This window comes from Delphinus delphis, chromosome 11, assembly GCF_949987515.2.
Source record: "Delphinus delphis chromosome 11, mDelDel1.2, whole genome shotgun sequence".
Classification (NCBI taxonomy): Eukaryota; Metazoa; Chordata; class Mammalia; order Artiodactyla; family Delphinidae; genus Delphinus; species Delphinus delphis.
This window is the reverse complement of record NC_082693.1, coordinates 86,394,844-86,407,373: the sequence shown is the minus strand read 5'-3', so window position 1 is coordinate 86,407,373 and position 12,530 is coordinate 86,394,844. Positions and strand designations below refer to the sequence as shown.

The 12,530-nt window shown below is 41.2% G+C and overlaps 1 protein-coding gene across 1 annotated transcript in view; it reads right to left on the bottom strand.

Moving 5' to 3' along the window:
- POLR3B (RNA polymerase III subunit B) overlaps positions 1–10,684 on the bottom strand; it is a 115,141-nt gene extending 104,457 nt beyond the window's left edge. The window contains exons 1-5 of the mRNA XM_060025536.1: positions 10,469–10,684; positions 6,863–6,895; positions 2,933–2,989; positions 2,784–2,848; positions 611–686 (exon numbers count right to left, since the gene is read on the bottom strand). Of these exons, the coding sequence (XP_059881519.1) occupies positions 611–686; positions 2,784–2,848; positions 2,933–2,989; positions 6,863–6,895; positions 10,469–10,540 (303 nt within the window). The 5' untranslated portion in view covers positions 10,541–10,684. The remainder of the gene's footprint in view (positions 1–610; positions 687–2,783; positions 2,849–2,932; positions 2,990–6,862; positions 6,896–10,468) is intronic.
- Between the last annotated feature and the right edge of the window lie 1,846 nt (positions 10,685–12,530).

The window sequence follows — 12,530 nt, the reverse complement described above, 5'->3', positions numbered from 1 at the left end:
AGCTTTACATTAATACAAACCAGAAAAATCTACAAAAATCATTTTCCTTCCTGAATCAATGCCCAATTATGGACAGTAAGTGGAAGAATTTGAAGAGAAATCTAGAATCCGTTAAAAGCCAATAAACAGGGCTGTTCTAAAAGCCGTTGCCTGTAGCTCTTTTAAAACCCTGGCATTTACATTTTCTTCTCCTCTGCCTCTTCTGCTAGACCGTGAGTTCCTTGTCCTCAGTCCCTCTGCAAACGCAAGGCCTGCTGACCCTCAAAATACGCGCTAAGCAAGAAACCCCTGCAGGAACAGCACACCGCACCAGACACCAGTGGTGAGCAAGGAGCAGGGGTGGAGAGACCATGAAAAAACTCAGAAACAGGACATAAAAAAGACACAGTGACCTAACAGTGCAAGTTAACTAGGATTAAATGATAAACCAACTAATACAAAACTGTTTCCTAATACAGTATGGTATTATACAGGTGCTTATTTATTTTGGTTATCTTGTCTCATAAGAGATTTTTTCCCATTTTTAAATCATTTTTTAAGAATTATTTTAAGGGCACTGACTCTTCCAGTTAAACCAAACAAATCCAATTAAATTAAGGTTGATAATTACCTCATGAGGGGACACTGGTCTAGTTACATTGAAGCTTTCTTCAACATCAGGAAGCCCAACATAGATATTAAGATACCTGAAAAGCAAGTTATTCCAGAACCAATTACAGTTCTTCAAAGAACATATAAACAATCAAGCTATTTTCCTCCCGAATACAAGATTGCCCTTTGACAAATGCTTATCTTGCAGAGGATGACAAATTAACAAATTAACAAATTATAATTGGAGATCTTAAAGTCATAGAACACACAGTTTACAAAGGAGAGAAAATGTTATCAAGTTATCTTTAAAAAACAAATACTGTAAATCTCTTTACAAAAATATTGAAACTATAGCTCCCTACAAATGATACTTAAGGAAAAAAGCAAATGCAAAAGAGTAGCTATAGTGCACTACCATTCTCATAAGAAAGGATACGGAGGAAAAAATATATGTGCTCATTTGTGCAAAAGAAACAGGAAGAAGAAAGCAGAAACTAAAGAGACGGGTTACCTACAGGGAGCACTGGGAACACGGTGGGAAGAACTGGAAGGGGAGGGACAATTTTCTGAATAGACTTTTTTCTATAGGTCTAACTCTTACAACCATAATAATGTCTCACATACCCAAAATGGCATACAAACCTTACTGCGCTACAAATGAATAATATAACGGCACTGAAAAGGTAAGAAAGAAAATAACTAACCTGAGTAACTTTAGAAAACAGTATTTTGATTGGATACAGCAAAGACAGAAAAGCAGTATACAAGTATTAGTAAATTTTATTCTCACAGAGTGATGAATTAACAATTCTGAAACTAGTTTATGTATATCCTAGGACTGAATAAGTAAGTAAATATAGCTCTCTCTACTGAGACTTTAGTACCCATATCTTGGTGTCTAAACACTACTCTCCAATAAAAGAGACTAAAGCTCCTTGGAGAAATGACTGATTCCAGGCTGGGACAGGAAAAATACTAGATGGACCACATCTCATGGTACCAGAAAGTAGAGGAGTGCTCGAAAATTCACAGGGGCATGTTGAAAGGATGCAGCAGTCAACTTGATGAATCTCCCTATGGCCAAATCTGGGACCATTTGAGAAATAAAACAATGACAGTACTGGATTATGATGCATAGAATAAAATAAACATCCATGAGTTCATATTAATATAAATAAAATTACAGATAGAGAGCAAATGAGGGGAAGAAAAAGCTCCTCCTCACAGTAGAATTCTAATATTAATGTAGAAAGAATGATGGAAATAGAGACTTGCCAATAGGTAAACACCACAGCAATTACTGTTGTAGGTAACTGCTACAACAATCATCAATGCATGCTAAAGGTAGTGGGTAAAGTGCAATGAGAAATAAGATATTTGCATAGTCTCGAAGGATCACCTTATAAGATAGTGATTAATTACTGAAGGAAAAATTAGTAACTTTACAGTAGAGAAACCTGGAAGATACCATCTTAATCAAGTGAACAAAGTTAAAATCACCAGCCGTTAAATATACTGACATCTGTACCCCCTGATATGGTACAGTGAGAATGACATGAAGCATCGCTTCTGTGGTATTCTGGCCAAAAAGGCATAACCCAATGTAGCCACAGGCAAATACCGCACAAACCCGAATCAAGGACTTTCTACAAAACGACTGACCAGAATTCTTCAGAAGTGTCAAGGTCATGAAAGACCAAGAGAGCTTGAGGAACTGTCATAGATTGGAGAGGATGAAGGAGACATATGACATCTGAACATAATGCAGGTCCTGGATTGAATCCTGGACCAGAAAAAGGACATTAGTGGGAAAACTAAGATTTGTAGATTAGTCAACAGTATTGTATCAGTGCTAATTTCCTAGTTTTGCTAATTATGCTATGGCTACATAAGATGTTAATATTAGTATAAACTGGGTGAAGTGTAACATGAGAACTCCTTGTCCTCTTTTTGTAATTTTCCTCTAAAATTGTTTTTAAAAAAGTTTAAACCTAATAGTTTCAGTAACTTTTCACTCATAACTACCTGTTATCCTTAGCTTACCAATTAAAAATTAAGCATTTGATAAATATCTTCCTATAAAACAGATAAAAGGAGAATTATGTTAAAAGAGTTTTGACAGCAACTACATTCACTATAAAAAAATGTTAGACATAATCAAAGTAGCAAATTAAGAGTAGTTGCTTCCTTACTTTAAGTACCACATGGGGTCAGCATCACTCGTAACCTTTTCGTTGGCTTTCATTATTTTCTTTATCTGCAGGGGAAAGAGTAACATGAGGAAAGACTCTGGCTTCCAGTTAATTCTTAACCATATCCTTTTCCAAGATCTGATGCTTACCTCTACATTAATGAAATAGTTAAATGAATCTATATGCTGTTTCACAAGGCCTTTCACCTAAACAGATAAAAAGTAAAAAGTAGGTTAGCAACAAAATAGCAGATTACACAATGGATCTCACCTGATCCATAAATTTTCCTCAAAACCAAAGTGAGAAAAAAAATCCATGAATTTTACTTAGCAAAGCTTTACATTTATGTGTCCTCACTCCATCTCTCCTCCATCTTACTAGAACACCCTCAAATTTTCCTCCCTGAAAAACAGTCTGACCTTTGGAATTCAAGATATGAGTACCTGAATATACCTAATGACTCCCCATGAGCTAACAAATAAGGCAGGATTTTCCCTACATGCTTTGAATTTACAAAAAAAATCCCAGAAACAAATACAGCAGTTGAGCATCATCTCTTCAACCCTCAAACAACGTCTATTTTCTTTCTTGTCTTGCTCCTATGTAAGCAGTTTTATGATTTCCACATATCTGTCTTTCATATCACTTTTAGAAGAATGAAGGGAAAAAACAAGGATCTCTATTAAGAAAACCAAAAATAATTGCATTTAAAATTGGAAGCAGAGTGAACATCAGGGACCTAAGATCGACCAGCTGGCAGCGACTTCCTTTCATCTCAGAAGTCAGTATGGCTGCACAAAGCGCTATGAAAAACACTGAAACGATAAACACATAGAATCCAGTCTTAGGACTTAAAGGACTGTAATGTTCATCATTTTACATTAATCTTCAAACACAATTAGTTCAACATTTCTAGAACACTCTCAACAGACAGATAATCACAGGGCCTTTGCTTTAATTCCACCTCCTTATTCAGGATCTCACTGGCTTACAAAGCAGCCATCCTATTATGAAATAGTTCTGATTGTTAGGGGAAAAATTCACCCTTACAATGATCTGCAGTCTGCCTTCCCACAGTTTCCACCCCTGGAGCCTAACTGTCTTTTCTGGAGAAAATGCCTGCTCTACCTCAGTCTGTTGAGTGATCACATCTCTCTTTCACGTTCTCACTTCCAGGCTGAACAGGCACTTCCCCTATTTCTCGCAGGCATGCCTTCCAGACCCCTCAGCAGCCCATGAACCGCTCCTGAGTGGGCTCCACGCTGTCATCACATGGATTTAATCCTCCACAGCCTGACCAGTGTACAGTGGGGCGACTACGTACCTCCCTCACTCTGGATATTTTACCACTGCTATTAAAAAACAAGGTCACGTTACAGGCTGATCAACTAGAACTCAAAAGGTAATTGTTTATGTTCACAAAAGAATGCTATTAAGTCGAGCACACCCCATTGGGTACTTGTGCAAAACTAAGAGGGACTTACAGGAGTCCCTCTTCACTGCTGTCACCCCAACCTAACATTCCAAGTCTGGATTCTACCTGCCCACAGCACTGCAGCCTCACAGGCTTCAAGTTCCTGTCTTCAGTTACATATTAAAAATCTTTACATTTTTGTTCTTGGACAAATATATTTCAAGGTGGTCTGAGTAAAAGAGAACCCCAACTTTAAATGAATGAAATAGCTGTAGTCTCATGTCTCTGTTAAGTTCTCTACCTTGTCAACTACAAAGTGGCATTTTCCATTGGCACCTGCCATCTAAGCACTAATACTCTAGCCGACAGTTCAGAAGATTGAAGGTTCGAGTCCCTTCAAGGTTGCCATAGTAACTGTCGAGTTAAAAAACATGCACAACATGAGAGTTGCGAGTTAAGTTTTATTTGGGGCAAAATGAGGACTACAGCCAGGAGACAGCATCCCAGATAGCTCTGAGAAACTTCTCCAAAGACGCAGGGGGGAAGGTCAGTATACATGTGATTTTGGTGCAGGGGGAGCACATGCAATCAAGCACACATTCTTCGCAGAAGGTTTCTGCTACTCTCGTGAAGGTTACTGCTAGTCACGAGGCGCAGACGTCACCATGAAGGATTTTAGTGCTTTTCTAGATACGAGGAGATGCAAGAATTGGGCTCATAAAATTGGCTCCTGAAAATATCTAACTATTGGGCTTCCCTAGTGGTGCAGTGGTTAAGAATCTGCCTGCCAAGGCAGAGGACACGGGTTCGAGCCCTGGTCCGGGAAGATCCCACATGCCGCAGAAGAACTAAGCCCGTGCGCCACAACCACTGAAGCCCGTGTGCCTAGAGCCCGTGCTCCGCAACAAGAGAAGACACCACAGTGAGAAGCCCGTGCACCGCAACAAAGAGTAGCCCCCGCTGACCACAACTAGAGAAAGCCCGTGCACAGCAACGAAGACCCAACGCAGCCAAAAATAAAAATAAATAAAATAAAATTTAAAATATATATATCTAACTATCTGAAGACCTGTTTTGCCAGTTTTTCCCAGAGCACACAGTGCCTCATTTCTGCTCTCCACCCTGAACTCCTTTCAGGGGGTGTTGAAAGTCAGCAGCTGTAGCAGCACATGATTTAATTCTTGTAGAGGTAGATGGCAAGTGCCAATGGAAAATGCCAATATGTAGTAGACAACCTCTTCTTGGACCACATACCACCAACTGTCTCCTCTTTTTTGAATCACAAATCCTACCCCTTCTCCTCTGCTTATGCGTATGTGTGTATGTGTGTGTGTGTATATATATATATATATATATATATACATATATATATATATATATATATAGTTCCCTTTGAAAAAGAAAAAAGTCATAATTAAAAACAACAACAACAAAAAAACTTCCCTTGACCTTACTATCATTTTATTTCATTTTTGGTTACTTAAAACTTCTTCAAGAGCTTCCTATTGCTGTTAGAAGAAAAGCCAAAATCCTTCACATCAAACTCCTTAACCATAAAATCTGGTCAGAAATCTGGCCCTGACAGCTTCCCAGCTTCCTCTCCCAGCACTCTCCCCTCTGCCTATTAACAGAAAACTAAGTTGGACAAAACTCTACTCATTTTTCAAGTCTTCATTCTTTCACTTAGCGAGATGCTTCCAAGATTCATCCATGTTGTAGCATATGTCAGCACTTGATTTCTTTTTATTGCCAGATACTATTCCATTGTATGGATAGACCATACTTTACTTATCCATCCATTAGCTGGTGTTCATGTGAGTTGTTTACACTTTTTGGCTATTATGAATAATGCTGCTATGAACATCTGTGTACAAGTTTTTGCACGGACATGTTTTCATTTATCTTGAGTAAATACCTAGGAGTAGAATCGCAGGATCAGACAGTAACTATGTTTAACCATTTGATGAACTGCCAGGCTGCTTTCCAAAGCGGCTGCAACATTCTACATTCCCATCAGTAGAGCGTTAGGATTCTGATTGCTCCACATCCTCATCAACACTTGCTACTGTCTTTTTTTGACTATAACCATCCTACTGTGTGTCAAGTGGTCTATCATTGTGGAACCTGCTACTACTCAGCATAAGCTCTTTAAAACTGAAATTCAATTAATAATAGGAATCGTATAATCTGTAGTTCCTCTGTCTAGCCACTCACCCATTCCAGCCAAGCAGACTGGACTCTGCTTCCTACAGACCCCGTGGAGGCTTCTCCTGAGCACCTTTATTAAGCCATGCTCCCTGCATCCTACCTTTCAGCTCAGTTAATTCCTTTCCTCTTAAGATGTGGCTTACATCTCACCTCCTTTGGGAGGCCCTCTCTGACCACTTGCGGCATCACTCTTGCCAACAGCACTTTGGTTTGTATTATTCATGTGCCATGCTACAACGTATACTACTTCCTATCTCTAAAATTAGATTAGCAATCCCCTAACTAGTATTTTATAGACAGGGATACTGCCTTATAATTTCTTGTACTTCTAAAACCTAGAAAAGCACACAGTTGTACAAAGTCAAAAAATGTTGGTGAAAAAAAATTAATTTTAAAAAAGGCTTATTTCTTCACTCTTCATTGGAAAAACAACTAATTATTATTAAATATTAATTACCTTTAAAAATGCTGGAAGCAGCCGCCATTTTTCCTGTGAATCAGAACAATAAAAGTATCAGAACTCTGTGCTAGCAATCACAATATTTTCATGAGAAGTTACTTTAATGTACCCAAAATGACTCACTTCATCACAGGAAGCAAAAGAAAGTAAATGAAAACGAACAATTTTTACATTGCAACCACTTTTATGGAAATCATATATGTGCTGTGTATGTACATGTATACAAACATGTACACACACAAGTATATATAAACCACAGATTTCTTAAATAGAATATACTTTAACCTCTTCTTGGTGACTCAAGATTCCAAGTACTTTTTATCTTTATTTTATTCTCATGACACTTCCTGAGTAAGCAGGGTTTGCCAGTCTTAGGAAGGGTGAGTACGTTTCAGAGAGGCTGGTGTGGAAGCTAGGTCTCTCAACCCAAAGGGAGTTCTTTCTCCCCCTTATTTTTTCTCAACTAGTGCCTGGTCAGAGCTCAGGCTGCAGAAGGATATCACATGGTGTCCATCTCCTACTTTAAATGGTTGCAAACTGCCACACTTCTTGAGTTCTTAGGCCTGCTCTTCACACCTTCCTGAGGTCGTAAACAGCCTACCATGATAAGACTCTTCATGAATGGTACCTAATCTGTTAATGGGAAATCTGACAAATGGTTAGAACTGAGTCTTAAGTAAGAATACACAGTTCCTGAGTAAGGGCTCCAGAATCATGTAAGACTTCCCAAGAACTGTAAACTTTTTTACTTTGAGTAACAGGAGAAGCATTGGAAGGTTTTGAGCAAAAGAGTGACAAGATGATGTGACTCATTTTAACTGGATCACTCTAGCTGCTGGGGTGAGAACAGGCAAGGTTAGAAGGAGGGAGATCATTTAGGAGTTCACTGCAATACTCCAGGCTGATAACAATATGGGTAGTGAGAAACTGTTGGCTAGGAAACTCAATGTGAAGTTAGAGCCAACAGGACTTGACAGTAGATTAGATGGAGACTCTGAGAGAAAGAAGAGTTGAGACGGACACCTTAGAGTTGCCATTTCTGGAGATGAGGAAGACGCTGGATGTCTGGATGCTGTCAGAGTAGCAGGTTTAGGTGTGCAGGGGTCATCAGGAGTTTGGTTGGGGGCATGTTAAGTTTGAGATATCCATTTGTCTATTTGGAGATGCCAAATAGACAACAAATATAGGTCTGGAACTTGGGAAGAGAGTGGCCTGGAGATCTAAATCAGGGAGAGGTCAGCAAATGGAGGGTAGTTAAAGCTGTGTAACAGATGAAATCACGTGGAGAAGAGTTCCATGAAGTGAGATCAAAAACACTCCAACGTTTAGAGATGAGGAGCAGAAAGCACATCCAGCAAAGAAGAGTGAGGAATGGCCTGAGAGGGAGGCAGACGACCTGGAAAAAGTAAAAATATTTTTCAAGAAAAAAGGTAGGTGGGGGCAGGGGGTACGTAAGAAATCTCTATACCTTCCTCTCAATTTTGCTGTGAACCTGAAACGTCTCTAAAAAAAGTCAAATCTTAAAAAAAAAAAAAAGAAGTTGAGTCTGGCAAAACTCATCTATGATGATCGAAATCAAAAGGTGTGGTACGGCACAAACTGAAAAGGGAACTTTGTCGGATGCTGAAAATGTTCTATATCTTGTGTGGGGTGCTAGTCATTTGGGTATACATAACTGTCAAAACTCATGTAAATGAACACTTAGTACTCATGCATCTTACTGTATGTAAATCTACAAAGAAGAATGCGAGAAAAATCAGAGAAGACTATATGAGGAGAGTAGAAAGATCTTGAGGAGATCTGGGTGGGGGAGGGGCAGAAACAGGTTAGAGAAGTAAGCAGTGGCCAAAATGAGAAAAGGACTCATATAAGTATGGTAAGGACTTTAGATTTTGCCCTGAGAGCAATGGGCAGACTGAAGAATTTTAACCAAGGGAGCAACGTGATCATATCTGCCTGTTTAAACTGATGGCTCTGGCTACAGAGCAGAGAACAGACTGTTGGAATGGGACAAGTCAGGAGCCTAGGAAATAAGAGATGACAGTGGTTCAGACTTGGAGAACAGAAGAAAGGAAGTTTCAGAATTGAGTACATTTTGTAGTTGGGGGCCCTTAAGATGGGACGGTGGATTGGATGCAGAGGGCCAGGAAAAGGAACTGTTATTCCTGAATCAGAAGACTGGAAATGTAGTACTGGTCCCTTCACAGCTGTGCAAATTCAGACAAGACACAGAAATCCTTTAGGCTTATTCCTTGAGCTCTCTGGAGAAGCAGTCCAGTCAGCACTTAAGGATGAGGGCTCTGGAGTCTGACTGCCAGGGTCTAAAATACAGATCAGCCATTTAACAACCTTCTGAAACTGGGTGAGTTACTTAACCTCTCTGAGCCTTAAAAATCTTCATTGGCAAAATGGGGCAAAAATATTACTTGCTTCAGATGATTAAATAACATAATGCTCGTTAGGCTTGAACAGAGCTGGCACATACGTGCTCTGTAAATGCTGGCTCTTAAATAGCTGTTCAAGAGCTAAAAATTCAGATCAACTATACTCCAATATAAAAAAAAAAGTTAAAAATCCAGTATTGCCCAATGAAGATCAGCAGTGTATTGCAGGCACTCACAGATTGAATCTAACAGACTGATTGTAATTCCTTTATTTGCCGAATAATTATTAAAGAAACAGATTTACTGATCCTGTCGGCCATTCTCCTCCTTAAACTTGTCAGTGGCATCCCAGCCCTCCTTTAGATGTCTAACAAAACCTTTCATAATCAGGATCCTTATCTGTCACCCTTAAATCTCTCCTCTACTTTTCTCCACTCCAGTACTACTGGATTTAATTCCTTAAAAACAGATGGTCTTGCCTCCAGGCTTCCAGTGTCCTGTTCCCTCTACCTGAATCTCTCCCTTGACTATTGCTCCACTTCCCATCCCATGCCAACTAAGATTTTGAGGCCCAGAGAAGTTATATGTACCTTTCCAGAAAATAAAATTACGTCAACATCTGAACTTCATTAGGCAGCTCACTGTAGGGCAGTTATCCTTAACTTCTGAGAATCTGATGAAAGCTACGGGGCTACTCCCCCGAAAACACCTAGGCAAAATTTGGAGTAAATTTTCTCGGCGTTTAAAATACTCCTGCAGCCCAAACTTGAGTTCCAGGTGAAAAGGAAAAATTACTAGCCTGGGATTCAGACGTCTGGTTTTCCCACCACAGCCAGCTGTGGGACCTCACCAAAGTGGCCTAAGCTCCCTGGACCTCATTATCCCTTATAAGCCGTCAAAGATGCAATATGTCCCCCCAAGGTGGGGGAGAGTCAGTCCTCCCCTGATAACACACGAACACTGGAATGCGTCCAGCCCGAGAGCCGTGCGCGGAGCCGCTGGGTCTGCGCGGCGGCTGACATCTCCCCTCAGCTTGACCCTGCACGAACAGCAGTGGCCGGCTCTGAAGAGGACCCGCGCGGAGCCCCAAGCACGCGCGGAGTCCTGAGCATGCGCTGAAGACGCGGCCCGCCCCGCTCCGCGGCCAGAGTTCTCGGGGCAACGCCTCCCGGGGACGCATGCCAGCCTCTCTTCCGTTCTACGCGTGCCCTGCCCTCACCTCTACAGTCGGGATCGGCGCGGCCAGCTGCTCCGGGGTCAAGTTCCCGAACTCCTCCGCAAGCACGTCCATGCTGTTCACGACAAAGGAAGGAGCAAACAGAACCCTCACGCGCGCCTTCGCTGCGCCAGCCAAACTGCTGTACCCGTGGAGAGCGGTGCGCGGTGGCCTAAATAGTCCCCGCCGCGCAACTTAATTGGAGTCGCGGAAGAAAGGTTCCGCCGGCTCTCGGTCAGAACCTGCGGTTGAACCCGGATGTGGCTGAGGCGGAGCTTGGAAACTGCGTCCCCTGGTGTCGCTCGGAAGTCTCGCCTGGGTAATCTAAAACCCCAGCGGACAGATTTTGGCAGTTATCCCACAATCAAGACCAACAACGCGTATTGTCATTTTAAAAATAATTCAAAGAAAACGGTAAATGGATAATTTGCACAACTTGAGCCACCGAGGCATCGAATTCATTTAATTTAAGCCCAAACTACACATTGTATAGTATGGAAAAAATTGGAAATTTACCAAATGCCTAGTAGGAGGGGATTGGTTAAAAAATTAAGGTACATGCGTGTGATGGCCTATTATACAATCATTAAAATGACCACGAAGTGAGGAGGAGTTAACTTACCTAGAGAGAAGAGCATAACAGGACAGTAATTAAGATAGTGTTATATTCTAAAAGGGCTAGACAGAAGATCCAGGAGTAAATTCCAGCAGAAATTTAGTATGAAAAGATGACATTTTAAAAGAGCAGGGGAAAGATGGCTTATCCAAAAATTGATGTTGGAGCTGCTGATTAGCCATTTAGAAAAAAAATACATCTAAGTAAATACTATACGGATTAAATATTTAAATGTTAACAAAACCTTAGAAGAAAATATAAAGTGCGTAAGTCCATAACACTGAGCTGTGGCCACCTTCAAGGATAGCAATATAGTCAGAAATCATAAAGGAAAATATTCATAGATTGGATAATATAATTCTAGCCATAGGTTTATGATTCCACGGAAAATTTTGAATTTTCTGAACAGATGGTTAAAAATCACCATGAATGGTTTTCAAGAAATACAAGTTGGGGCTTCCCTGGTGGCGCAGTGGTTGAGCGCCCGCCTGCCGATGCTAGGAGACGCGGGTTCGTGCCCCGGTTCGGGAAGATCCCACATGCCGCGGAGCGGCTGGGCCTGCGTGTCCGGAGCCGGTGCTCCGCAACGGGAGAGGCCACAACATTGAGAGGCCCGCGTACCGCAAAAAAAAAAAAGAAATACAAGTTGGCAGAAGAGAAAGGATTGGTATCCCTAATTTAAAGCAAACTTACAGGGACTTCGCTGGTGGCGCAGTGGTTAAGAATCTGCCTACCAGTGCAGGGGACACCGGTTCGATCCCTGGTCCGTGAAGATCCCACGTGCCACGGAGCAACTAAGCCCGTGCGCCACAACTACTGAGCCTGCACTCCAGAGCCTGTGAGCCACAACTACTGAAACCCGTGCACCTAGAGCCCGTGCTCTGCAACAAGAGAAGCCACCGCAATGAGAAGCTCACGCACCGCAATGAAGAGTAGTCCCCACTCGCCTCAACTAGAGAAAGCTCACGCGCAGCAATGAAGACCCAACGCAGCCAAAAAATTTTTTTAAAAATGATAGAGCCTGCATTGTAGCGGGTTGTGCAGTTATATGAGATCATTTATATAAAGTGCTTAGGCCATAATATGGTAAGTAATTATTTTACGACATTCTGAAAGAAAAAAATTATATTCAGGTTCCCTACCATGCCGGCAAGTGCAGCTGCTGGGACAGATCACTAGGTTTCCTTTCTTCTTCATAAAGCCTTGCGATAAATCCCTAGGTCCCTTTCCCTTGAAAGCTGAACAAGGCTAACATACCAAGCTTAGGCATGAAAAGATAAAGCTTCACTTGAAAAACAGAACAAGAGGGTACAAGTTGCTAGTACAAATGTACGTTCTAAAAGGTTAGATTAAATCATGGAGGATAAAGTCATACCTGATTTACTAAATGAAATTAGAGCATGTTGGGTGTGTCACTATCCTTTGAAGTTGACAGCAAAGACAATAACT